The sequence below is a fragment of the Pempheris klunzingeri genome, chromosome 6 (assembly GCF_042242105.1).
Source record: "Pempheris klunzingeri isolate RE-2024b chromosome 6, fPemKlu1.hap1, whole genome shotgun sequence".
Lineage (NCBI taxonomy): Eukaryota > Metazoa > Chordata > Actinopteri > Acropomatiformes > Pempheridae > Pempheris > Pempheris klunzingeri.
Genome location: NC_092017.1, coordinates 6,999,874 through 7,027,526, shown reverse-complemented (window position 1 = coordinate 7,027,526; position 27,653 = coordinate 6,999,874). Strand labels below are relative to the sequence as shown.

At 45.5% G+C, this 27,653-nt stretch overlaps 1 protein-coding gene across 1 annotated transcript; it reads left to right on the top strand.

The window, feature by feature from the left end:
- The first annotated feature begins 52 nt into the window (after positions 1 to 52).
- Positions 53 to 27,625, top strand: wwc3 (WWC family member 3). Its single transcript, XM_070831968.1, has 23 exons — positions 53 to 479; positions 11,653 to 11,762; positions 12,004 to 12,204; positions 12,655 to 12,731; positions 14,237 to 14,316; positions 17,132 to 17,261; positions 17,777 to 17,926; positions 18,584 to 18,657; positions 20,367 to 20,615; positions 21,450 to 21,539; positions 21,632 to 22,203; positions 22,282 to 22,402; positions 22,759 to 22,839; positions 22,928 to 23,014; positions 23,510 to 23,705; positions 23,869 to 24,039; positions 25,145 to 25,263; positions 25,367 to 25,514; positions 25,596 to 25,760; positions 25,876 to 25,968; positions 26,054 to 26,284; positions 26,373 to 26,500; positions 26,868 to 27,625. Exons 1-23 carry the CDS (start codon positions 334 to 336, stop codon positions 26,932 to 26,934), a joined length of 3,486 nt encoding a protein of 1,161 aa, XP_070688069.1. The 5' UTR covers positions 53 to 333; the 3' UTR covers positions 26,935 to 27,625.
- Positions 27,626 to 27,653: the final 28 nt, after the last annotated feature.

The window sequence follows — 27,653 nt, the reverse complement described above, 5'->3', positions numbered from 1 at the left end:
TACGTCTGACCGTTTATGCAAATGTGCTGCAGCCGAATATGGACACGGAGGAATGAAGTATGGTGGAGGAGGCGAACATGGAGGACCGAGGACCGTGAGAGCGCTGCGCTGCTGCTTTTTGGGGGGCTGTGAGCAGAAACGTGGATGTTCCTCCGGCGGGACTTTTCTTTTTTGTTACAGACAACCTCGCTGGAAAGTTTTGTATTTGCGTCTCGGTTGTTTGCGCCGACAAGTGCGTCGAGGTCGAGTTTGTTGTAATGCAGTGAGGAGCGACTTTTTCGGGGGGATAAAAAGCAGGGCAGAGGGCTCCAGCCCTCTCACCATCCCGACGCTATGCCGTGGGTCAGCGGCGGTAAGCGGAGAGAGAGCTCGGAGCTGCCGCTGCCCGCGGGCTGGGAGGAAGCCCGGGATTACGATGGCAGAGTGTTTTTTATCGACCACAACACCCGGCAAACTTCATGGATTGACCCCAGAGATAGGTATGCTACAGGCCCGGGAGTATCTCTCTCTCTCACACACACACACACTCACTTAGAGTAGTTTTAATTCAACAAGTCGTCCTGACAAACTAGCACAGTTCAGCGGAGGGGATGATGGTTCAGGGCGGAGGGGGCCACGGCTACAAGTGAGGGCACTATTTTCTTTTTGTTGTTGCCTTTCGTGGCTGTGAATTCCCTCCATTCCCTTTAATGTGACATATGGTTGGGTATAGTAGCCACGGCCGATGGATCAGATGAGATTTGGCAGCAGCTGCGGCCTCCCCACCTCTGGAAGAGGTCCCCATGCAAACACGGGATGTGCCGCCCATGGTCACCACCTACCCCGCATCAACATATGTCCCCTGTAGTGAGAGTGTTTAAAGGCTGACAGGTCCCTGACAAGGAGTCACACTGCAGCTCAGCCTTTCCGGTTTGATCTGTTTCCTCGGACAGCAGCAGAGTTCAGTGAGAGTCTGCACCTGGAGCCTGTCAGGCTTCAGGGACCTGCCTCCTCTTCATGGATGAAGATACTGCCTGTGTCAGACCTCAGACACTGAGACTCATCAGTGATCTCTGTAGATTTGTGACTGCAGTGAGCTGACACACTCCTGCTCCACACACACACACACACACACCTAACACAGTGACCTGTTGTTATCCAGCTCCCCTCGTACAGGTGAAGACACCCCCAGTTCAGTGATGTCAAGTCTCCTCAATAACGCTGCGTTTCATCCCAAAATGACCTGTAATGTGTGTGTTTCACTGCATTTGAGAATGGAGCGTAGTGCAGCAAGAGCTTTAAACTCCAACTCCCAGAAAGCTTTGTGAAAATATGTGAGGAATGCTAGTCGGGCCACTGGGAAAGCTGCAAGGATGTGCTTTTGTGGGGACTGGGATTTCACCAACCCAGAAACGGGCTCAATCAGGCATTCAAAGCAGACTTTGGGAGATTACTGGGAATTATAGCAAGTATTTTAACTCTGCTGCGTTATGAGGGAAAGGCAGAAAATCACAGTGCCTGACAAAAACAACACTCCAAGTACTGTTGGAGACATGGGGCTCAATTTCCGTCTCTTTCTGTGTAACATTTCAAACTAGATTTGCTGCGGCTGATTTCAGCAGTGGGAATGTAGTAGCAGCTTGTAATCTAGATAAGAAAAACCTGATTTCCTTGAAGGCCCCCCCCCCCTCCTGCCTGCACGTTGATTAACCATTGTTATGTGAAGCTGATAGCAGTTTCACAGGATCGCATTTGAGCACTGGGCTTTTTACGTTTGCATGACTAAAGAATGTTTTCTGCATTTGTTCTGGTTGCTCAGTGCTCAGTGATTTATAGGTGATCTCGGCCAGAGGAATGTCCTCTGTCACCACCTGATACTGACTCTCCAATAAATCACATCACTACACAGCCCCACAGCAGACTTTCTGCTAACATGCAACAGATACAAAAAGGTGTCAGCTATCCAGTCAGTGCTGCCGCTCTTAAAAAATGTAGTCCTTTCCACCCAGCAGATAAAGGGGCTGTTTGCGTGCCACTTGGGCCTGATGTGGATGGCAGCAGCAGAGAGTGATGATAAGGGTTTCATATTTTTCCCGGTGTTTGACAGCTGCTCTGTTTAAATGCAGCTGAAATCAAAGGCTGGTGGTGTAAGGGTTGTTGTCTGGTATCTGCCACATGCTGTTATTGTAGGCCTTCGTCATCATCATGAGTTACAGGCTTTAACTGAGTGTGACGTACTGCTACACGAGCTGGTGAACAGGAGACGTGAGAGAGAGAGACGGCTGAGATGAAACATGAACCAAACTTAGTCAGGTGCCGGTGGTGAGATTCAGACAGCCAGACGGTCAGGAGTGAGGCGATCATCCCACCTCCGCTGATCTCCTTAAAGTGATGGTGTTATTGTTCGACAGCTCAGTCAGCTCAGGGATGGTCCTATTATTACATGATTTTAACTTAAATGTTCACACTTGTATTAATCTGTTCACATTGAATCAGCCATTTTTCTAGTTTTAATTAGAAGATCCTATGGTGATAATTTCCAATATTGATCGATCTGTCGAATTTTTTTCTAGATTAATTTGTTGGGTCTATATAAAGTGTCAGAAAATAATGAAAAATGCATTTATTCAGAGATCTTTTTTTTTGTCCGAACAAGAGTCCAAAACCCAAAGATCTTCAATTCAAAATCACATAAGAAAATATAGCAAATATTCAATTCATTGCTCAAAAATTGACTTAAGCGTTATGAATCAAGAGTTACAAAATTGTCATTTAATTTCTCAATCAACTAATCAAATTGACTGTTTCAGCTGCAGTTAGTCTTGATAGCCAGAAGTGGAATCTCTGTGCTGTGGATTGATCGGTAAATATTACCCAGTCACACAGGTCTGTATTCGTCGTACCGTGGCGGTCTGATGTGTGACAGTGTGAGAGTGAGGGGACTGAAACATGCCTTATTTGGCAGGGATCAAACTTTTCCTTATTTTGGGTATAATCTGACCCGTGTCTGAAGTGTAACAAAGGCCTCGGGAACTTTTCTCGAACTCCTGACGCTCCAGTAACAAAAGCTCAGTATAACCGTTTGTGTGACCACCTTGTGCGGCAATGCCGAGTGCAGGTACTACACCGTCCTGTGATCTGGTGCGTCGAACAGCTCGCTGCTAGGGTCGTCCGATGTGTGAGAGCCTCGAGTCTGCTGACCCGCAGAGAGGCGTGTCAGCGGTGGATTATCGCCTAATCACTAAAACACAAGAGCCATTGAGCTCAAGCATAATTGTCAGTGATGATCATGATGCGCTGTAACAGAGCTGCAAATCAGCCAGAGTTCATGTTTGCTGCTGAGTTGGGCGTCTGCAGGCCGCGAAGAAGCTGGATGGAGCTGTTTTGGTTAGATGGCAGCGTGTAGTGAAAAATTAGATGGATGTGTGAACGCAGTGCACAGATACCTGGGAAACTGGTGGAGCATCTCTCCGCACAGGGCTTGCAGAAGAGCAAAGTGTGGTGTTTAGCCTCACCATGATGCGAGCTGACATTCGAGCGCAGAGAGGGAAATGAAAATCTGTAAACACCGCACTTAGCAAGCACCTACATCCCACAGCGTTCACTCTTGATGGTGATTATGTCTTTGAGGACGGTGGATACCTCAAGCAGCTCGGGGCGGCCCTGCCAGCTCCTGCAGATTAGCCGAGCAGTTCTGTGGGGCTTTTTTGTTACTGTGGAATGAGCGTTATGTTAGGCATGCCTACACTAATGCCCAGGGGCTCTGCTTGCTCGCGGCCCCAGACAAAGCAGCAGAACAGAGGCAGTTCCCACGTGTCTGCCTCCTCCTCTCCATCCTGGGCCCTGTAGGCCTCCTTTATTAGCTCTGTTATGCAACAGCCATGGCCGGCCTGCCGCTCAGCAAAGGGAGGCCTTTATACTTGGTCACAAAGCACACCAAATTCAATTATTCTGGAAAGGGTGAGCTGTGTTTCCAGCACCGAAAGGTTATTCACATGCGCTGAACCCCGCTGTTATTTTGCTTCCCCCAGTGTTTTCATTATGATGGCTCTTTTTTGTCTTTTGGTGAGGAGGGCAGGGGCGGGTGGGGGGGGGGTTACGAACATGCCATTGCTTGATCCAGTGTCATTTTGCCCTATGTGTTTTTTGTGTTCTTTTTCAAGAGCAGACAATATGTTTGTCTTCAGCGTCCACCTCGCTCCTTGTTCAGACCTCTTTCCTCCAGCAGGCCGTGTGACAGCCGTTACTCCCTTTGATGCTTTGCTCTCCCAACTGATTACCTTTATTTCAACCGTGATTTACAACCGTAAACACACGTATTAATTGCCTAGATATTGCTTTGCATCAGTTCTCAGGCTGCGTGTTGATTCTGAAGCATCTCCATTCAGCAGTCACACTGCAGGTTGCTTGTGTTTTATGTGTATATTGTGAAGAATGCTAACTAAACAGGACATGCCAAACTCAGTGGACCAACCTCGAGCTCTGGGCCACTATTGTTTTTTTTGTCCTTCCACACATCTGCACAATTCTTATTCAAAAAGAAAAAAAATGTAGTTGACAACAGCGGCTCTACTTTGTGTGTACGTCTCTCTACTTTCTAGCTTTTATTCAGCAGCTTTTCACGTTCGTGTAGTTTAGTGTGCTCACTCTAAAATGAGCACTTGCACTTAAAACTTTTTGGTGACATTATAACAACCTCCAATTAGCATTTACAAGCAGTATATCAACATCCAATGTGTCTGTAATACACGACAAAGTAGTTGAGAGCAGATATAAAGTCATTTCAGTATGTTTGCTGTTCTCTTTGAAGACACCTTATATGTCATCACAACTGTGCCGTATTATGTGGTTGTTCATTATCTGTTTATACACCAGCATCAACGTCATGCTGGATGACGCTACGTTATTTTGCCAGAGCTCCCTGCGTTGGCACCTCCGCTGCGTCACCAGACTGATCTCATTCAAATAAATGAGACGGCTGTGTTTTATTCACGCAAGGCTGCCGTCAGCCTGAGCGTGGCTTTAGAGCTGCTGGTCGCTGGGTTCTGTCAGCTTTTGACAGGGCCAGGCTAACTCAAAATATTCCTTTAAAATGAAGTGTTACCACTTTTTAGTGAGAAAATGTGGTCAGCCCTGTTTTTAGACGGTTAGACTTGAATACTCTGAACCCTGTGTGAAAGATTCCTTATATATTCTATAGTGTGTGTGTGTGTGTGTGTGTGTGTGTGTGTGTGTGTGTGTGTGTGTGTGTGTGTGTGTGTGTGTGTGTGTGTGTGTGTGTGTGTGTGGACACTGCGCTGGCTCTTTAACAGAGCCCATATGTTTTCTACTCAAAGCAGTTCTAAAGCTACGTTTCCTTGTAATAGTTTTTAGTCAGTAGACTGCCTTTCTTTGAGTGATACTATAGTTAAGAAACAGCACTTCCAGTAGGATAGTCCCTCCAGCCCTGGTAGCTGTATTGACTGTGCCACTTTTGTCACAGTGAACCCAACTGTGCTCTTCCCATGTGTCCAGACTCCGTCTAAATGTGTACAGAGACAGTGATGTCGGTCTACTTATAGGAGACCTATTTCTATAAGATTCAACACATAATGGGAGAAGCGGGTGTCTGTGTGTCTGTCAGCTGCTTTAGGCCTTGCTCTGAAATGCAGCAGCAGGCACTCAGAGAGGCTGGACATAAATGACATTCCTCCCAAAGTTGTTGTTCTTTTTTAACACAGAAAGGAATTCGTAGACCAACAACACTTGTGGCCTTTTTTTTCTCAGAGACTGTCTGTCATCCAGTCTGGAGAAGAGCCGACTATATGGGAGCCAAAGCAGGTGGTATTCGTGGTGCACGCTGGAGTTAAAATATGGAGATACAGAATTCTCTGTTATTGCCTCATGCCCGTCTTCAACGAGGCGTCGGCGTCATCACATTTGTTGTTTTTCCGGTCTTGCATGCAATGCTTGTCATCCAGAGTTCAAACCTCAATTTGTAGACATCAGCAGCTGGCTCACTGTGAAGATGGAAGACGTTCAGTGGTTGAATAAGTTTGTCGTGATTTCTTTTTGAGGCGTGCTCCTACGCAACGGTCTCCTGCTGTGGTTGATTCTGGCCGTTTTATCTTACTAGTGTTTGGTGTATTTATACAGCAAACCATCACACCATTAAACATCAGTGTCAAAAATCCATCCCATGTGCAATAGGAACTCTTGAGTGGACTGCACTGGCAACAACTTGTCTAAATTAACACATTTGGTGGAATAATCAGCTCCACGTTTTTTAATTTGATATGAACTGAGTGAACTGCATGAAAGGCAGCAGGAGGGCCTTTGAGTTTTGTTAGCTGCATGAAAACATGTGGCTGTTGTGGCCAAGCTGAAGGACAGAAACTCCGGTCCAAAATACTTAAAAGCCGTCCTCTTTCTCCATAAACAAATATAACAAGTAATGTAACGTGTTTGTGTCATGCCCACGAGTCTTGATGTGCACACCGTTGCAGCAGAGAAACAAAGGCTGAGGAGCTGCTGGGGATGACCAGGCCAGGCGAGGTCCAGTGGCCCAGACTCCAGTTTCACATGCCTTTCCCATGCAGCAGCCCGTCGCCAGGCAAAGGCGGGCTGCTGCAGATAGAAATATCCTCGGGGACAACCCAGGATGGCACAGATTATTCTAGAATTATCAAATGTCTTTGACAACTAAATATATTTTGCTGGGAAGTTGTGAGACACGAGCAGGCCCTGCAGCATTTCATTCCTCCACAGCTGAACATGCTTGTCATTCTGTCAGTCTCTCTCTTTCCTTTTCAGATATCGATCTCATTTTCTGTTTCCTCTTTGATTGAAGGGGATCCTGGAGAATGTGTCCAAGTTTAGAATAAGACTTTGGCTGTTATTAATAATCTCACGTGTTTATTTCTTGTTTTTATGTCATTTGTGCATCAAAGCTTAGATATGCACGTTTACAGAGTGACAGATCAGATACAGCTAAAAATTCAGGGCAGTGAACATAATCTCTGGTTTATTTTGAATAAAGTTACCTATGGTTGCATATAAATATAATAAAAACGTAGACCGATTACAAAAGCCTGCAACTTATTTTGGAAAAAATAGTCATGTTATGTAGAGTATCGTCATTGAATCTCAGTAGAGTCCACACCCATGCTAGCTGCTCATTGAGGCACAGCAGTGATTTGAGCTAAATGGTAACGTTCAGATGCTAACATGCTGACAATGCTAACATGCTAATGCTAAGCAGGTGTAGCGCACAGTATACCTATAGTATAGTAGTTTGTCACCACAGGTTACCATGTTGGCATGCCAACATTTGACAATTGGAGCTAAACACGAAGTACAGTTGATGGGAATATAATTATTTTGTGGGTTTCTGGTCATAAACCAAAGTATTGGACACATTTTGACTTGATGACGGCAGCAGATGAAACTCCAGGGCATCAAAGTTAATTCAGCTCCTCTTGAAGGGAACATTAATATCTGAATCAAATTTCAGTAATCCATCCAATTTTGGGTCAATCCATCCAGTAGCTGTTGGGATACTTCACTAAAAACCACAAATGTGAACCCGCTGGCATCTCAAGAGGAAATGTCAGCTGATCAGTAGGAACCACCCTCTCTGGACCATGATCGTTTGTTCAAAATTTCATGGCAATCCATCCTGTAGTTGTTGAGATATTTCGGTGTGGACCAAAATCGGACAAAACCGTCCACAGAGCCGTGCTGCTCTCTTAAATAGTCCCTACCATGACCTGCTGTAGGGATCCTGTAATCCTGCAGGAGCCTCATGACAATCCCATAGTGATACAGTTATGATAGTAATCAGTGTTTGGCCCGGCATACCAGAGCAGAGCAGTGGCAGATCGGCATTAAACTGTTGGGTAATGTTGACCGATTCACAGTGTCAGCAAACACGGGATTACCTAGGGTCACTGTGTCAGTCTGACGGGGATGACACAGTTATTTTTCTCCCTGAGCTCGTCTGACTGAGGGGAAAAAGCGATCGATAGAAATGATCTTTAAGTCGTGTCATACTTGAGATTTTACGATGCTTTGGCCGAGTCCTCCCCTAAATGCGTTTGCTGTGTGTGTGTGTGTGTGTGTGTGTGTGTTTGTGTGTGTGCACGCCCTGTGCTATGCAGCAGTGGTTAGTCTCCCAAGACTAAGACATGACTTGGAAAAACAGAGGCTGCTGTCACAAGACTGCGTGACAAACCAGACATTCAGATCTTCACATTCAGATATGTGAGAGGACGTGTTTCTGCCTCCGTCTCTGTCTCTGTGAGGAGGTCGCAGGGCAGTTCAGGACCAAGCTCTGACGTCACACAGCCTCCCACCCCCCCCTTTACTGCTTTGACTCAATCCAAATTATATCACAACTACTGCTTGTGGCTATTGTCTATGACTTTATGTAGCTTAGTTTTAATGCCTCTGATTCTTGTCCTCTCTGTCATTATTTACATAAAAGCCAACAGCAAGGTGCGACCACCCTGTCTGAGTGTTTTTTAAGTATTTACAAGTGCAGTTAGTGTCTTTACATTTGTTTACCTTTGACAAACACTCAGCAGGTGAGGAGTGTGTGCTCGTGTTTGCCTTGTCCTCGTGTTCGGCTGCTGCATGTGTGTGCAGCTCGTGTGAGAATCCTCTTTACACGCCGTCAACACACCACTCACTGTGTGTAGTTACTTAAGACGCGGCTGCTCGTCTTTTTTGTGGAATATGTTGGACTTTTCTGCATCTTTTCTATTTATAGCTGGTCGGGGTGAGAGAAATGAAATGATCAGGCAATGAACTGATTGGTCTGGTGGTTACCAGGCTGACGTTGGGATCACAAGATGATTGTAAGTGGTCAGGAGATGATCAACAAGTTGGAACAAAAACGTTCTACATGAAGTTATCGTGCACATTTTGGGACTTTCTTAGTACAGGTTTCTTGTGAAATACTGACTAGTTTTACCCCTTCTTCAGGCCTCTAAAATTATTCAAATTAAAGCCTCAGAGGAGGTAAAAATCACTCTTTGCTCAAAGTTCTCACAGCTCAGAAATCTGTAAAGTAGGTGAGGGGTTATGAGTTAACTATCATTTTAAGTTAAGTTGTTAAATTCATCATCATCAGTTATCTTTAAGCAAAAATGTCAAACATCATCTGGTTCCAGCTTCTCCAATGAAAGGACGTTCTGTGTTTCATATCACTGAGTTGAGTGTCTGCGTTTGGGACCACAAGGCATTTGAAGACATCACCTCAGGCTCTATTGGAGTATTTCAAGACTTTTAAAACAAACAATTAATTGAGAAAACACAGAAAACTATTGCTAGCTGCAGTTCCACAATCGTGTTATCTTTATTTCAGGATCTACTAAACTTTCCAAAAGCACGTCACTTTCTTGTCCATCACATGAAATTAAATATTTATGTAGCCCTGTACTATAATTTAAAAAAAATATTAAAGTGTTCAGTTATGGATCACAATATCTGCCTGAGTTTTGTCAGATTCAGATTACAGGAGGAAACTAGCACTGATTTTGTTAGATAATCCAGCCCTACATGCAAAGCTGCACAGCTGTGACAAAGCGTGTAGAATTTCCCAAAAATGTGTGAAATGCAAAGGGAGCTCAGTGAATTTGAGGCATTGTCAAAGGTTTTTGACAAGGCTGTGTGATTCATCATCAACTAGAATTGCTTCCAGTGCATGCAAATAGCAACGCATGTGCCAAAAAGAACATATGTGAACAATTTATTATTAGCACAGAACACTTGCTGAGGATGAAATGAACAGTATCTTTTTTAGATTGTTTGTATGCCATACAATGAAGGCTTTATTAAGTGCTGTGAGAAAGCAGGAGCACCTCTGTGTTTCCTACTTATTTGAATCATCAGCATGTGTCTCAGTGCTGGTGGCATTTGGCCTGGAAACCGTGTCCTCAGATCTGGTGAAGTGAGTTTGTCCCAAGTGTGTGTGTGTGTGTGTGTGTGTGCAGAGAGCAGTGTTTGGCTCCTGAGGAATGTGCTGCAGAATGCCTCGGCTACTCTCTCCGGGCCGTCCCCTCATTGTATTCATACCTCACCAGAACCAGGCCTTATGCACTGTCTGCATTGTGATCATACTGTGGTGGAAGGGGTCACTGCCATGGGCCCTTTTTTGTTTGTTTTTTTTGGTCTGCGCTGATTGATGGTAATCAGACAGTTACTGTGTGCACTGCTGTCATCAGACCCACTGGTTCACGGCTCGCTGATATGTGCAGATTAGTGGAGGTGGTTATGTATCCGCCTGATGTCATTAGCGCTGCCCCGTCATAGTCAGTGTTACAGCCTGACACGGTGGGTGCTGATGGGGCCCACATCCACACACATGGCTCAGTAAATCATTACACTTTGGCAGTCCTTCATTGTCTATATTTGTTCCCTGCAAATTTAAACTTGAAAATCACCTTAATATCACAGCAAACTCAAAGAGTTAAATAAGTTCATCTATACTGTTGTGCATTCAGTAAGTGTATTCCAGGCTTCATGTTATAATAATCATGAATTTTGACATTTATTGTATATTTATCTCAGCATGTAGACTAAAATGGACTAAATCTAAGTCTGAACTGACTTTTTATTGATGTGTGAACACGCAACCTTCCTGCGTTTCAAAGGCAGAGAGTACAGAAAAGCTGAGAAATGTAAATGAAAGTGTAAAGAAGCCATTTTCAGTTTAGATTAACCGCAGTAACTTCCAAGTGAGTCAAAAGCTGATCTGGCACTCCCTGCTAAGCTAATGTTAGATTTTTAGTGTGATTAGTTTGGCTGTTTTATTTTCTTTAGCTTCTGCCTTTACATGTGTGTGTGATATCAAATTAAAATGCCCAGATGCTAGCTCACCAAAGTAAGTTTAGCTGTAGGGAAGGATAGCTGTAGCATGTTTCAATTGTGTTAAAGCTTACGTATGGGTTTTTTTTTTTTAATGAAATGACTTTTTTTTTTACAAGTGATTGTTTAAAAACATGTACCAATAATACTAGCTAACATTCTCTGAGAAATGAATATTTCAAAGATGTAGCTGTAGTAACCTATTCTTGGGATATGAAGGATCTCTAAAAAGTGGTGAACCAGTAAGACACATTCAATTAGTGAAGAGTTTCCAGGACTGGCCAACATAAAATTTAAAAATAATCCATTTTAGTAAAGCATAAATGAATGTTATCTCTATGTAATAACACTTTATTAATTGTGTTTGTGTGCTATGAAACTAATGCTGTGTACTTAGATAATATCCAGCAGTCTGATGGGGCAGATTTTGAAATGATCACTCTGAATTGCGACAGGGTTTCTCTTCGAGATAATAAAATGCATCTAAAGACCACCACAACTCTGCTCCAGAGTTTTAAAGTTGAGGGTCAGGGTGCTGCGGGAGAGACTATTCTTTGGAATGATTGCTTACTTTTTGCTTCTTTCCCCTCGATTAACAATGAAAACACACTTTTATAAACATGATAAATGGCGCGGGGCACGCTGTAGTTCATCTAATGCTAACAGGGAAAATTATGTAATGTGGAAAACCACATTTCTGTAAGGCTGTGTACAATCCAGTTAACATAGATACTGTATTACTATTATAGCTCAAGCTGATAGCAAAGCCCTCGTGTGCATTCCTTGGGATCACTGTTGCACTGAATAGATTTTAAATCATTTCAGGATCACCAAACCGCTGACGTTTGCCGACTGTGTTGGAGATGAACTGCCCCTTGGGTGGGAGGAAGTTTATGACCAGCAAGTGGGAGTTTATTACATCGACCACATCAACAGTGAGTATATCCTCGTTTGTCTTTAAGCTATTAAAAAAACAAAAGTGTTATGAATCGGAAAAAACGGTACGAACACAGATTTCACTGTGTAATCTATAACACACTGGAGACATGGCAGCTGAATGCCAATAGGGTGAACTGATGCAAATAAGCCACCACAAGACCCTCTTGCTTTTCTGATTATGTCTTTATAGGATTATATTATTGCTTATTAGTCTCTGGTGTTGCGTCCTGTTCTCAGAGACCACCCAGATTGAGAACCCGCGAACTCAATGGCGGCAGGAGCAGGAGCGCATGCTGAAGGAGTATCTTGTGGTGGCCCAGGAGGCCCTCAAAGCCAAGAAGGAGATGTACCTGGTCAAGCAGCAGCGTCTGGAGCTGGCTCAGCAGGAAATGTTGCTCTTCCATGAGCTCTCTGAGGACAACCGCTCCATCACCAGCAGTAAGACACATCAGCGTCTCACACGACACCCTGAGTTTTGTGATTTTTTAAGAAAGAGCGTGTGAAAAAAAGAAGTGATGAGAGAAGTGTGAATGGGATGGCTCCATGACAACCAAAGACATGGCCCTAGCTGACCTGATTATCTGGCCTGGATGTGCGATATTGTTGATGTTCCTTCAGGATATGGTGGGGGTGCAGATCTGTAGAAGATCTTCCAAATCCCCATTCCTGGCTCCCCCCACCCTCCCTTTTATCGACCTCCACCCAGTTTACCCTCCGACTCCAGCCAGCTGTCACACACAAAGCGTCCAGGGGACGTCCACAGAGAGCAAAGGCTGGGAGACGACACCGGATCCCCCTTCAGCTCTCAGTATCACAAGTTAACCTCAGAATCCTCACTATCGACTAACCGCTGATCCCTCTGTGTCCTCTCTGTTTCTGTGTTCACAGCACTCTCGGGTTCGTCTTCAAACGCGAAATACGACCCTGACCAAATAAAAGTGGAAATAGCATGTAGACGAGAGCGGGTAAGTCATTATCAGAGGAGAACAATGGGCTGCAGCGAGGGGCCCTTTTGGGCAGAAAATGGGGCTGGGGTGTGGCCCCTACAGGATACTGTGGCTCTGGCCCGGGGCCTCAAGAGGATGAGGGTGAGATCATCATCAAAGGGTCAGGCAGAGGCTAGGTCACTGACTCACAGAGCCGAGTTGGATGTGTCTCCATGATCAGGTCACATGGGTGAGGGTGTTTCCTGGATCAGGCACATTTTAAGCTCAAGTGTTACACTGGAGAGATGAGCAGCGCCTAATTTGAATGTTACTGTAGAAATCACAGTTAGAGATAATTAATTGATATCAGTTCCTCAACTGGAAAAATTCAAAGCCCGTACACAGTCGAGACAGATGTGTATTTAAGGATTGAATTACACAATATGTGACAGTCTACAGTATTGTCTATTATCTGATGATGACCAGTGATTCACAGGCGACACCCGCAATTCAACACTGACAATTTAAAGTAGCAAGTGAAGTCTTAAAGTGATTTATGGCCAGTCATGTTTCGCCAGAAATCACTGCTCATCATTTTTACATTGAAACATGCCAAAATGTGTGTAAAACGATTTAGAATCAAGCTGATGTTCAATACAACTAACTGTGTCTGATGTTGTAGAATATACAAAACTCTTCAAACATGTAAAACATATGACTCACTACATAATCACTAATTTGTTAACTTTTGAATTATAGTTTGCTGGGAATCATCATTTGGAGAACATCATTTCTAAAACGGTAACACGATAAGATCAGATATATCATACGCTATAACTCCACTGAAAGGGGCACTCCACCCACCCAGTACTGCACTTCACTCAAGTTGACTAACTAACAAGACCCATAAAAACAGTATATAACAGTCAAAATCAAAGCACAGGCTGAGATTTCCTCACTTTTAGTCAAGCCCCCAAAACACTGGATTCTACATTTCCAATGATGTTCAGCAGCATCTTACACCAGACGCTCCCTGTTTGACATCTTTTTAACATCTATATTCCCAGTTTGTAACACAGTTGTTTGTTTGTTTGCTTAAAAATGTATCAAGACATCATCAGGACTACTTTCTCAAACTTCAGTAAATCTGCCACAGAGGAGTTTATACAACTGTTTTCACAGGCTGAATCATCCTCCCTGTGACGAGTAAACTGAACTTGACGTGTGAAATCAGTGGAGTGCCCCTTTAAAGTCGAATTAATACTGACTACAGTCACAGATAGAATTGTAGTGTTTTTCTTAAACTGAGCCCCAATCAGACATCAGGAGGGAAAGCATGTGAACCTGTGTATTTGTGTGTGTGTGTGTGTGTGTGTGTGTGTGGACGCGCACACATACACACATGTGCACGTGTGTCTCTGTATAAACACAGCGGAGCATTCCTGTATGTGAATAGTCATGACTAAGCAGTTCTGGCCGGTGGAGGTGGTGAGAGAAGCCCATTGTGCGCCATGGTAACCCGGTGTTCGGCCTTGTGTCCGCAGCTCTCCAGGCTGAAGCAGGAGCTGGCCCAGGTGAAGCAGGAGCTGCAGTATAAGGAAATGGGAGTGGAGACCCTGCAGGAGTGAGTGTTCCTCTGCCTCCGTGTCCCCGGCCCACCCTTCCTCCCACGGCCACCCTTCTCCTTCCTACAGCACTCGGCCCCGCTGCTCTCCACCCAGTGGCCTTTTCCCTTTCTCATTCCCTCTCACCCTCAGTGCTCGCTCTCGTCCTCTACCTTCAACTGAACTCTCTTCCTCTGTTCCTCCTCTCTTTCCTCTCTACATGTCACACGAAATATTTGACTTAGTTCAGCAGGTTTTCATACTTAAAATATCGCTCTGGAATTTCTGTATCTCTTTTAAAAAGTTTCACATGGCTCACAGATCCAGTTTAATTACATCATTGGACATTATTCACTTCATGCAAGTGTGGAATGGTGAGATTTCATAGATTTGGAGCTACTTTGACCCATACAGAAGAGAGGACTTTCACAGGAGGTACTCTTCCTCAGCTTGTGTTGTAGAGGCAGTTGTCCCATTTTCCTCTAGTTTGTGTTGGTGTTTGAACACAGACACATAGCGTCTTTTGTGCTGGAAACATTTCCGAGCGGCTCCAAATTTCATGTTAGAATTAGAAGCTCCACCTCTTGGAGGAAAAAAAAAGAGAGCGTTTGAGAAAAGGCAAATGGAGGGAGTTTTTGATGGAAAAGGGGACTCCACCTCAGGAAGAGGATGCACCAGTGGAGTGCAGGGAGCCAAGGCTCAGCCTGGAGAGGAAGTCGCTCCGTGGAGAGGGGAGGGGGGAGAGGGAGGGGTGGGGGTGGGGGGGGGGTTGCGGGGCTGGAGAGCAGTTTCAAAAACACAGAGATATCTGGCAGCAAATTCCTCTGCACTTCCTGAGTCCTGGCAAAGAGTCCCTTATCTCTTAGATAATACACAGCTCGAGTGATTCCCAGAATAGCCAGGAGAATACACAGCTTGCAGAAAACACGGACGCATCCTCCTCTTGAGTTTTTGCGTGTGTGTTTGGTCCTTTGTTTTGCGTGTGTGTGTATATCCTATTGTTTCTTCTGGGTTGGTTTTTGCCCAGTAGGGTTGAGGCCAGCAGGGAGCCTTCGGCTGTTGTTTGTCACAATCTCAGCTGTTGTCAGCAATATCGCTAATTGTTCTCCACGCCATGTCGCGTCAGATAAAGCAAACAAACAGCGTCTGACGTAGAAATGCCCCCTCCCTCCCCCCCAATCGTCACTACTCCACTCAAAGAATGCAGGAGTTGAAGTCAGGAGTTTATCTCCTCTGGACAGTTTGGCGTATGCGTATTTCACCTTATCTTGATAAATTTCCCACATTTTCAGACCCTGCACACGTTTTCACTGTAACCATCATCTCAACATGTGGTTTGAAAGACTTAAGACTTCAAACCTAAAGCCTATTGCCTTTAAAGAAAGTGTGAGCATATTTGCTTCTTTACAGTACACAGGGTGGGGGGTTCAAAACAGGCAGGCACTGAGGGTGGGTAGTGCTTTTTTTTTTTTCTTTGCTAAGCATATAAACTCACAAGCCCTGCCAATGGGGCGGGGGGAACAAAGCAGAGCTTGTTTTGGGAGGAAGAGGCAGGGTCGGGTGGATGAACAGTACCTGCTGTTGAAGGAGAGTGAAGGAAGCGGGCTGCGGTGAGAGTGGGGGCCACGTGCCAGGCCCGGTGATGGAGGAGGCACCGCGCCCCATTCCCTCCAGGTCCCAACCAGCAAACCAACCGAACCCCCTCCTCACACCCACAATGACGAATACAAGACTACTCACTTCAAAGAGCAGATTGGCTTTGGTCATTGCGTTGTCTGAATTTGGTTATTTTATCAAGAGAGATGAATCCATTGAATGGATCTGAGCTCTTTCACTCCCAATACCAGTGGTCTGGAGTCTTGTGGCTGAGAGTTCTTCCTCCGAACGAGGCAGCCTTTGAAAGCAGCACTTTAAAGGCTGAAACAATACCTCAGCATGTGGAAGCAAACAGAGATAAGCATTTACTCTGGCCTGTCACATGCAGTGTCAGTATTTCATAACTGACCACAGTCTAAATAAACACTTCATCAATGTCACCACCCACACTGAAATACTTCAGATGCTCATCAGATGATTTTCTTTGTGACTTATTTTCCACTGACCTGTTTTCTAATATGAAGCACCAACCCTGTCTCTTGGAAGTCAATAACAGATGTCATTCTTCATTGGAAACGACTGGATTCTTGTGCAAGCTATAGTGGGGGTGATGGTGGATGTAGTGTAATGATGTCCTGCAGGTACATTTTGGCATTCAGGAGAAATAAGAGCAATGAAGGCAGAAAAAAAGAGGTTGTTACATTACTGTTAGTTAGTTCTGTAGGAAAAAAACTAAATGTCTTTATTTGCGACACCTGTAGGAAAGAAACGCTTCTTTTGGTTGCATCAAACAGGCGTACATGGTGTCTGTGTACACTTTGTCAGTTTTGAGGCTCCATTGACCTCAAACTTGATAAGAATAACACAGCAAGTCAGACTTTTCATACTCTGACACACACGAGGTTGGGACATGAAGCCCAAGGAGATGATGGTTTTTAAAGACCACTTAATATAATGGAAACCTATTGAAGGATTCCTCTTTATCTTCACAGACCAGTCTGAACAAGAACCTCCTTTTTTTAAATTAAAGAAAAAAAGAGAAGTCCCAGTCAGTCTGTAAAGTGTGTGTATTCTCTATTGCAATATAATTCAAGAATTCCCTTCAAAACATTTATGGTTTGTCTGTAGTTCCATTATGCTTTGTAACCACTGTGAAAGACGGAGGGGTTTATCAGAAATCCTGTTGTTCCTGTTTTAACATCTGGAGCAGGCGTTTTAATGTGTGCGTTTGTGTGGCAGGATCGACAGGAAGATGTCCTGCAGTCAGACAAACTACAAGCTGGACGAGGCTCAAGCCATCTTCAACGAGCTGCGGAGCATCAAGAAGGCCATCAGCACAGGCGAGAAGGAGAGGCAGGACCTCATCCAGGTATCTGTTGTTTTTCCCCTCCATCCCGCCGTCCGCACTCCACTCTTGAAACAATGGTTTATGGGATATTCTCTGCTGACCTCTAGTGTCTGCTAACCTCCACTGTTCTGCTCTTCATTGTCTTTTGTAATAAAACACATATCCAGACGTCTGACTCACTGACCGCGTCTCTGATTTTGTCACCAAAGCAAAAATGCGACGGAGTACGGAGTATACCATGAATAACAGACGATGACTCAGCCTGAATGTCGGGCCACATTTGCAGAGGCGTTTCCTGGCAAAGTCACTATCTGTTCACGAACACACACAGGAGCCATCTGACACACTGATGTTAAAATGAAAAGAAAAAAATCCAACAATTTCCTTTTCAGTTTTCTCACTTTTTTTTGTTGTTGTTCACTCCAGTAAAAGTCTCAGTGACATTTTGTCGAGTCACTATGGTCAGTCATTATCGTGCAGATGATTCTGCGTTTTTACTGCTGTGTTACGTCATGAATCACTTCTCCACCCAACAGAGCCTGGCGAAGCTGACGGTGAACTTTCAGAGCAGCTTGTCTATCAGCGACTCAGCCAGCGAGGTGGCGAACAGCACTGGAACCACGGGTGACTCATGCAGTCTGCAGCAGTACTGTGACACTGGCTGTCAGACTGACATCATGGGAGAGGTAGGAGACTCTGCGACTCCTCCCTGTCTCCCCCCCTAAATCAGCTTTTTTTAAAGCTGTGAGGCACAGATGCAGAGATTGAGACGTGTTGCATGGCTCGTAATCGTCAATATCTGTTCACTCCCCCTCTGTTTGAGTCATAAGGCTGAGCACAGATTCTCATCAAACCTGAACACAGGTGATATATTTTTAGTCCATCCATGTCCAAGTAACATCCATAAATCCACTTGGAAATCATGAAAATAATGTTGCATATATCTCCAGAAAAGTTTTTTTCAGCATCAAAGTAATCCAGTGATAGTTTGGAACATTGCAAACAGTAATTTCCAACAGTTAATTCGGCATACATTTATTCCTGGCAATTTTTCAAAAAGTACAAAAATCTAGTTGTGGCCCACAGCAAACTAACAGGGGGGTGATGGGGAATGTTATTGAGGGGACAAGTTTGTTTTAGGGGTAGGACAGTGTCAAAACTTAGGGGACCTCCTGACCTAAAAGAACGCAGGAACTCCCTATAACTCCCCTCGTGGATCTGAAATGACTAATGGTGAATATTCTGATCAAACTTGTGTCTTTGAGCCATGTCTCTACTACTACTCATTATGGAAACTACTATAACTTAAGCCACTTTTAATCCTTTATTTCTGTTTTTTTCAGTATGGTTCCCAAGATTCCTCACATTTAGTGGACAAAGTGAAAGTCAACTGGCAGTACGAGGAAGCCAAGAAAAAGTAAGTATGTCTGTCACTTTGTTGTTTATCAGCAGTAGTACTATGACACACCGGCATGCAGCACTGATTCACAGGCCCCGTCAGCCCCCTCTCGCTCCTCAGGCCCTGCTTGTCGTCCAGTGGGAGGGCGTGTTATGAATAGTATTTGCGCCTGGTGGCCGCGGCTGCTGAGCGATGTCTGGCCAGCGGAATGAGCTGGGTGGTCACATTCTTGCCTGGCCACGCTGCTGCTGACTGTGTGCTGCCTTTGTGTGCACAGCCAGAGAGAGCACTGCCCACCGCCTGCCTCAGAGCACACCCTGCTCCTCCGCAAGGTGGTTTAATATACACACTGTTTGGTTAAATATATCCCAGCGCACCCTATAGCGCTGGTTAAATTATACATTGACAAAATCAACACTGAAAGAAGCCTGTATTTCTGTTAGCTGTGAAAAGGGGTGCTTATGAATCCAGCTCAAGTACGACATGAGGTTGTGTGTCAGCTAATGATTGATCCGCTCCTGGTCGGACAGTGTATGTTCCAGCTGTAAGGGGCAGTAGTGTGATGGTAGCTGCAGCAGCAAAAGTCACCGTGTTATTACACTGGCTCCTTTTTTTTAACAAGATTCATGTTGCTGTGGTGACCCAGTAACAGCAATGCCAACCATGACATCAGGGAGGGAGGGGGGAGAGAGCGCGAGAGAAGGGAGACCTGTGGAAACTTGCATGCTCTGTCACTGAGTCACTCCGTCTGAAATCCAGCACACATAAACACAGTTATTTCATCAGAGCTGAGGACTCAGATCCCACCTCAGTCTGCCTGAGTAGACGTGCTGGTGATACACACCTGTAAGACCACTGGCTGATGCAGCAGCGTGGGTTAGGTGCACATTACTGCGCTGAATGCTGTCATTACAGTCGCAGCATGAAGTGTCTGCCTGGTGTTAACGTGGAGCTGATTCTGCCATATTGCTGTAAACACAGAGGCTGTGCTTAACACGGCAGGTAACATTAACTCAGCAAACTCCTCTACAGATATTAATAAGTCGTCATTAGTCAGAATAAGTTAATAATGCAGAGTGGGTTTCAAGTCAGAATCATGTTTGTATGCCAGTGAGGCAACATGAACCAAAGTTATGCATTAAGCTGAGCTAATCAGCTGAAAGCAGCGGCTTCATATCCAACCTGCAGACATGAAGGTGGTGACAATCTTCTCCTCTACATCTGGTCCAGAAAACAAAGAAGTGTATTTCCAAAAAAACAACAGCAAAAGCAGCATTTGTTTTCTCCATGTTTGACTAGTACTGGAGGTCCAACTGTAAGACGGTACAGATACTTGGGTTTATTATCAGGAACATCTATATCCTGCATTTACCTGATATTCTAACTAATAAATGATGGCTGATAATAGACTGTGAAGTGTGTGTGAGCTGAGGGACTGTAAGGGACACGAGGGGGGTGATTTTTTTTATTTTTGATCATGGCATGTAAACTCTGTGCCCCCAGTGCCTCACTGTGAGTGCCAACAACATTTGGCTCCAGGAAAGTTTATGAAAACAAATGTTTGCTATCAAGTAGTCACAGCTCGTACCTGCCAGCCTCTGACTATAAATTTGTCAGCTTGCCCCTTGTCGACCCAGTGCCCGATGTAACGATATAAGGAGGGAGTTCAAACGTTCTTTTTTTTTTTTCTTTTGCACTACATTGGTGTTTCCTTGCTGTTGTCCCAGGATGCAGAGTATACAGCACCAGCTAGCACAGCTGGACAGTGAGAGCTGGTCGGGGCGGGCCGAGGCGGACCGCGACCGGGACTTCTTGCAGCTCCTGCGTGAGAAGGAGGCCCTCCTGCAGGAGATCATCCTGGTCAGCAAGCAGCAGCACCCTCCAGAGACGCTGCTGCAGCTGGAGGAGGAGCGCTCCAGGCTGGAGGAGGAGGTGCAGAGGGCCCACAGCTCCCAGAGCCAGGGAGCCAATCAGAGGTGAGAAAAATGACAGTCTGCAGGATTTTTGCACACATCTGTACTTGAGGCCTTTTTTTACTGGTTTTACTCTCAGACCTGTGTAGATTTCATATTTTCTTGTTCTGTCACAGTATAAATATTGTTAGATTGATTAACAGTGTTAGTCACACACACACATACACAGCACCTTCATTTGTCTATTTCGGCATATTTAAACCTGACAGTAATGCAGTAAGAACCATAAAATACACTAATAAATGAATAGCTCCTCCCATTCATTAGCCATTAAACTAATGAGCAGTGCAGAACACGTGATTGTACTTTAATAAATAACATCCACAACCCTCTGCGCCCTCTGCCACCAAGTGACAGTAGTTCATAAACCAAATATCAAAGGGAAATACTTGACTGTTATGATAACAGAGTTTCTTATGAGAGTGTCTGACCCTGTAGCCCCTCCCCACAAATATACCTTCATTATGGTTTTGATGTGTGTGTGGCTTGAATGTAGGAGCCAGTTGCGTCATTAATCACTGCATGGACAAAATGTGCCACATATCTTCACCATGCTTAACTTATCTGTTGTAACACCATAAGCATGAACCCCAGTGAGCTGTAGGACTGTAGTTGTGTCCCCATTTTATACTGCAGTAGATTTCAGTCTGTGGTTTGTTCACACTGGGAAATTGAAGCTGGACAGATTATATACATGAAGGTTTTGGTTTTTAGGATAGACCACACTTGTTGCTCTGCAGTATTACCCTTCAGTCAAGGCCCAGGAAGTGACTAAGTGCTCATTTAACTTGTTTAGCTCATTGAATTTCTTTTGCATCAATGTGCACGTGATGACAGGATCCTGCAGCAGGAGAAGAGGAACGTTCTGCTCAGACAGCTGGAGGAGGCGACACGCATCACCACCTACCTTCACTCCCAGCTGAAGAGGTGCAGCACACGCTCACTCCTCAAGCTTTCACTTGTTCTTCCGGTCGCCTCTGTGTCTTTTCTCATGCGTCTCTTATCTTCTTTCCCTCCAGCCTGTCTGCCAGCTCTCTGACGGTGTCGTCCAGCAGCAGCCGTGGCTCTCTGGCCTCCAGTCGGGGCTCCCTGGCGTCCAGCCGAGGCTCCCTCAGCTCCATCAGCTTCAGTGACATCTACGGCCTCCCCCAGTACGAGCGGCACGAGGGGGCCGGGGAGCCGCTCGATCCGCACCTACGCTACCTGCTGCCACCAGAGGCCGTGTCCAGAGACTGCTCCATGTTCACTCCCGACCCCCTGACCCAGAGCAAAGCCAAACGCTCCCACGACACCCCGCAGTCCCTGGCCTCCCTCTCCTCCCGCTCGTCGCTGTCTTCTCTGTCACCGCCCAGCTCTCCCATGGACACACCCTACCACTCTGCCCCTCAGGACTGTCCGCTCACCCAGATGACGGAGGAATACATGGAGCAGGCAGGCCGCGGCCTGTTAGAGGGGCTGCGGGCCCAGTCGCAACCCCTGTCCCACACCACCATGTTGAGCAGCGAGGACGCGGTCAGCCCCGGCGCCGTGCATCAACTGGACAGCAAGAGTCACAGAGACAGCGGGGCTCAGGGGGCTTTCACCTCCACAGGCAAGTGAAAGAGATCTGACCCTTGTCCCAAAGACTGAAGATGACCTGGTGATTAACTGGGTGTGTTTTCCTCCTTAGGAGTGACTCTGAGGGGCAACAGCGCCAACAGAAGCGGCAGGAGGGCCAGGAGAGTCTCTGCAGGTGTGTCGGAGGATGCTCTGGCCACAGACAGCGGCGTGTTCGAGGCCTGGGGCAGAAGGTGAGAAGAACACAATACAGCATAAACACTCAGCTCTCTGGAGCAACTGCCCCTCCTAGTGACAGAGGAGAAAACTGCGACACCCAAAGCACACTTTCTGATACCACATTTGCACTATTTGTATTTTGTTGACCAAGTGGGATTTTATGCAGTCACACAATCAAGGCCTGCAAAGAAATATGATGTACATCTTAAAAATGTATCCTAAAATCTGAATCACATTAAAGTTAGGTAGGAACGTAACAATCGCACAGAAACGTGATACATGCTGCTTGAGATGATAATACAAAAGGTCTCTGTCCAGTCAGAGAAGAAAACAGTTAGTTTAATGCCTTGTGTTGTTGTTTCTTCGACAGGGCAGAGGAGTCCGATGAGATGTCCTACATGAAAGAGCTGACGTCTGTGAGCGAGCCCGCCCAGATCCAGCTGGGACTGCTGTGAGTAAATTGTTAAGTAGCCTGTACGTGGGTGGAAATATCGTTCTGTGTTAGTATCTCGCTCCATGTCCCACTTCCCTGTCTACAGGTGGGAGTCCAGTTCTCAGTCTCTCCGACTACATCTGCTACAGCTCAAGAATTTAAACAGGTCCACTGTGAGAGACGGCTACAAAGTGTGAGTACCCTCAGCTCAGATGATTAAAGCAGCAGTTCGACATCATGGGAAACACACTTGTGGAGAGTTAGACAAGATTGATACCACTCATGTCTAAAGGCGAACCAACTGCTAAACATTGTTACCAGGTTGGGAGGGGGTGGGGGGGTCACTCAGTTGGACTACCTTTTATTTGATGGGGCAGGTAAAATAAAACAGGTTAAAACTGCGTTTACATAAGTCCCCATAAAACCATGTCGTAATTTTTATACTGAAGTGATTAAACAAACCAGATACAACACATTACTTAGTGAGCTATAGAGATGCTGGATGCTGGAAGGCAGATTTTGTCACCTTCGGACAGAACCAGATTAGCAGTGCTAGAATAAAAAACTGTGGCTGGTTTTTAAAGTAGGGCAGCTACATGTGCAGTATGTAAACAGCATACTGCATAAACATATACATCATTGCTGTTGTCAGTGAGTAGAAATCCCATCATGTTCCTTTCATGTCCAGGTATGTGAAGGTGCACTTGATTCCACTGGACGCCGGCAGGGCCTGTGCGTTTTACTGTTGTACGGCCTTGGAGCCACAGTCTCAGATGAGTTTCAACGAAGGCTTCCGCATTCCTGTCCCCGCAAACGCCCTGGCGGTGTGTGCGCTGCAGCTGTCCGTCTGCTCGCTGGGACCTCAGGCTCAGGAGGAACTACTGGTGGGTGTGAAAGGCAGAGCGACGATCCCACTGATGACGCATGAATAATTCGACTGCACTGATTTTGCTCTGTTTAGATACCATAGTGATACATGAGCTTCATCATGCATGTTGAACAGCACTGATCTGCTGATATCTAAATGAAAGTACTTTGTTCCTGCAGGGTACGGCCCAGCTGAGTCTGGCTGATTGTGAGGGAAGTGCAGAGATGGTTTACCATTGGCTGCGAGTGCAGATGTTGAGCGGTACAGAGCTGACCAGGCCTGAACAGAAGAGCCTCAGCCACCGCAGACACCACGACAGCCAGGAAGATGAGCAAAGGCCCAGAGCCACGGTAAACACACATACGTACATGAGGTTTGGTTCAGTAAATAACAGCAGTGGTGACTAACAGCATATCTTGGGTATCAGCTTCAGGGAGATGGAGAGAAACGTTGCAGGGGTTGGAAATGTGTTAACCAAAGTGTTTTACAGAGAATTTAAAAAAATAAGTAACTCAAATGTGAATAAATGTGACTAATAAAGATAACAAAAAACTATTTTAGTTAACATCAATAATAGATATTAATAATTGGAAAAAGGCCTCAATGATACTCTCATTTATAAGAAAAAATCTAGATGTCAGGAGGTGCAATGATAAGGGATGTTGTAAGATGTAGGATGTTGGAAGCATAAATGAAAGGGGACCTTGGTGTTCACCACAAGAGATGGTAGCAGAAGAGGATAAAAACATTTGCAAATATTATCTGCAACCTAGATCTTTATAATAATATTTGCAAAAGTGTCAGATTGAATTTGCTCGCGTTCAACTGTCCCCAACCAGCAGACAACATTACAGATTTTTAAGGATTATTTAGTAAAACGCAGTTGTTTCCAGCTCCTTTTGCTTCTGACCCTGTTAAAGTCATTGGGTTGGTGCTGTACGTTACAATATAAAACTGCTCAGATATTTGCTAAAATGTAGACGCAGTGATCACAAGCAGCAGATGTCAACATACATAATGGAACACCTTTCAGATGCTTGGCATGAAGAGGTGAAAAGTACCCAGTAGTTTACAACATAATATTGCATAACAGACTTGTTTTCTCTCCTGCCCTGAGAGAGTCAGGGCTTGGGAATAGAAAGTCTAATGCATCCAGCTGCTGGAACAATATCAAAGATGAGACAGAAGATGAGAATTCTGAGATGTTTCCAGAAAGAAATGACTCATGTGCTTCATTAAATGGATTAAATTGTAAATCCTGTCATGCCTTTGGCAGAAATTGGTCTTCCTACAGTTGTTGTTAGCCAACAGTGTTGGTGTGTGAAGATCGTAAAGGTGAGTAATTGACAGGAATGTGGATCATCAGCCAAGCAGCTCCTCAGGCTGTCAGAGGAGGGAGGAGGAATGTTGACGGTGTGAGGACGGCCTTTGATGGTTTGCTCCGTGACATTACAGGACACTGTATGCACTCTGCTGTCACGCACCACCACCACCCACCTGGAGGAGCGGGAGGCAGAGCTGGAGCTGCAGAGGCTGGAGAAGAAGGATGAGCCGGGGGAGGTGGCATCTGAGAGGTGGCAGCATTTTCCGTTTTCAAGTTCTGTCGTGTCACGTACAAAAATTCACTTCTGTTCACCTCCAGCATGTGTGCTCGAGTGACATGGCTGTATTTTGCAGGAGCTGGCAGGCGGAGTCGGTGGACAGCGGCTGCAGCAACAGCACGGCGTTCACAGCCGTCTGCTCAGACGGCCTGTGCGCAGAGGGCGTCTGCATCACCACTGGAGGGCGCTGTGAGCAGCCCGCCAACAAAGTCTGCACAGTGAAGGTAACGTCTGCAGCAGAGGCAGTGCTCACTAAGCATCTGTGACACAGCGTTTTTTTTGAAGTGGTAATGTTGTTGCTGCAGGTGGAGAAGGCCACCATGACAGAGGGCCTGTTCCCAGAGCCGGTGCGAGTCCGGCCCAAAGAGAGGGGGGGTCGCTGGGGTCACGCCTCGCCATTCATGCGTGGCAGCACCATCGTCCGCTCTCAGACCTTCTCTCCGGGCGCCCGTAGTCAGTATGTCTGCAGGGTGAGTTTGTGTGAACGTATGAAATTTCTCCCTGATTTTGAATCTGAGTGGACAGGACGCTGTTGGTCAGCTGACTTATGTTGTTCATATTTCGTGAAACGATTTTACCTTTCAGTTATATCGCAGTGACAGTGACAGCTCAACTCTACCAAAGAAATCGCCCTTCGTCAGGAACACGTTGGAAAGAAGAACGTTGCGATACAAGCAGGTACGGTCTCACTAGTTTCTCTCAAGTTTGCACACATAAGAGTGTCTAGTTTCTGAGGTGTGTGCGTGTGTGTGTTTGTGAGCAGCAGTCGTACCGTTCCTCCCTGGCCGAGCAGCCGACACGCACCTCCCTGGACCTGGAGCTGGATCTCCAGGCCTGCAGGACGCGTCAGAGGCAGCTGATGGAGGAGCTGAGCGCCCTGAGGGAGCTGAAGCTGCGACTGGAGGAGCCGCAAGCCAGGGAGGACACGGAGCTCCCCCACTGGGCCCTGAGGGACGAGCGCTTCCGCTGCCTGCTCAGAGAGGCCCAGAGACAGGTGAGACTGGAAGCCCAGCACCTCAGTTACTGTGCAAGCTGCGTGAGACTCGGCCTCAGCCAGTTGACTTCCTGTTTTGTTCCTGCAGGCCGGCCAAAGCAAGCAGGAGCAGCGTCAGGAGGAGGCGGCAGAGAGGAGGCTGAGGAAGGCTTCCAAAGAGGTTCTGCAGATGAGGGGGCAGAGCCAGAAGGAGCCCCTGCCTGTGCAGACATTCAGGTCGGGATTGTGCCGACTGCCAGTCAGCTTTCACACTGTTACTCCACTGGGAGTGTAACACTGATCGAAGTAGTCAGAGCGTCTTTAGCCTCAGTAATGTGTGTGGTTTCATCTCCTCACACCAGTGAGTGAGTGAGTGAGTGACTGAGTGAGTAGCTGGAAAATGTATTTTATCAATGTGTCTTTTAAATTCACTACTATTCATTAAGAAAAATAGATGCTTTCAACATAGAATTGTATTCATGAGATCAGGGGGCGAGCCATGCTGGCATCTAAGACATAAAGCAGCACTTTAATGTACCAGTCCCTCATAACAAGCTTTTTTCAGCCAAATAAATCCGTGTCTCTTTGTGTTCTTTGTCTGCAGAGAGAAGATGGCTTTTTTCACTAGACCAAGGTTCAACATACCTCCTTTGCCAGCTGACGACGTATGAGAGCGCGCCTCTGTATTATGTGACTAAACATGAAGTATTTGTCAAATTTTCTGAGCTCATGAAGTACAAAGTTCTTTCTACCGAGGACACGGGCAGATGATGTTGAAGATAAGAAGGTTTCACATTTTCAGAAGTTTGTTCGGATATTATGAACACACAGTTATCGACAACAGCGCGGCTGTTCATTTCCTTTCTGGGGAAGACGCCTCTCATGAGGCTACGGTCTCTCTTTACTCCTGTATGAGTTACTTCTGTTGTCTGGGCTTACAAAAGGCTGGAAGACGGGAACAAAAGTCGGTTTGGACAAATTCACTGTACTGTAACTTATTTTATAGTACTTTTCCTTGAAGGAAATTAAAAAAAACGCTTCCTGCTTTTTAATTGTATTTTGTAGCTCTGAACAAATAGCACTTCAATGTTTTTACATACAGTTAAATGGAACTATTGTTTGATTTTGTTTTCTGTTTCCTAATTCTTAAGAGTTATTTACATAAAATGTCACTTTGTAATCCACTTTTATTACAGATGTCATTGTCCTTTTGTTATGTTATTAAAATTAATATTATTTCATGTACTTTTCAATATATGGATGAATATATGAAACACTGTATTCAGATTTTTTATGATGTCTGTATGAACATCTGCAGTGTTACCTCTTGTGAAGATAAAACCATTAAACCACGCCTTGACACTCGGCTTTTTAATCGGTGGCATTTCAG

Bases quoted from the DNA above. Each gene is read 5' to 3' on its own strand.
- wwc3 (XM_070831968.1), top strand. From the start codon at position 334: ATGCCGTGGGTCAGCGGCGGTAAGCGGAGAGAGAGCTCGGAGCTGCCG. The intron at 25,969-26,053 runs GTACGGTCTCAC...GTTTGTGAGCAG, and splicing joins GAACGTTGCGATACAAGCAG to CAGTCGTACCGTTCCTCCCT. The intron at 26,285-26,372 runs GTGAGACTGGAA...TTGTTCCTGCAG, and splicing joins TCAGAGAGGCCCAGAGACAG to GCCGGCCAAAGCAAGCAGGA.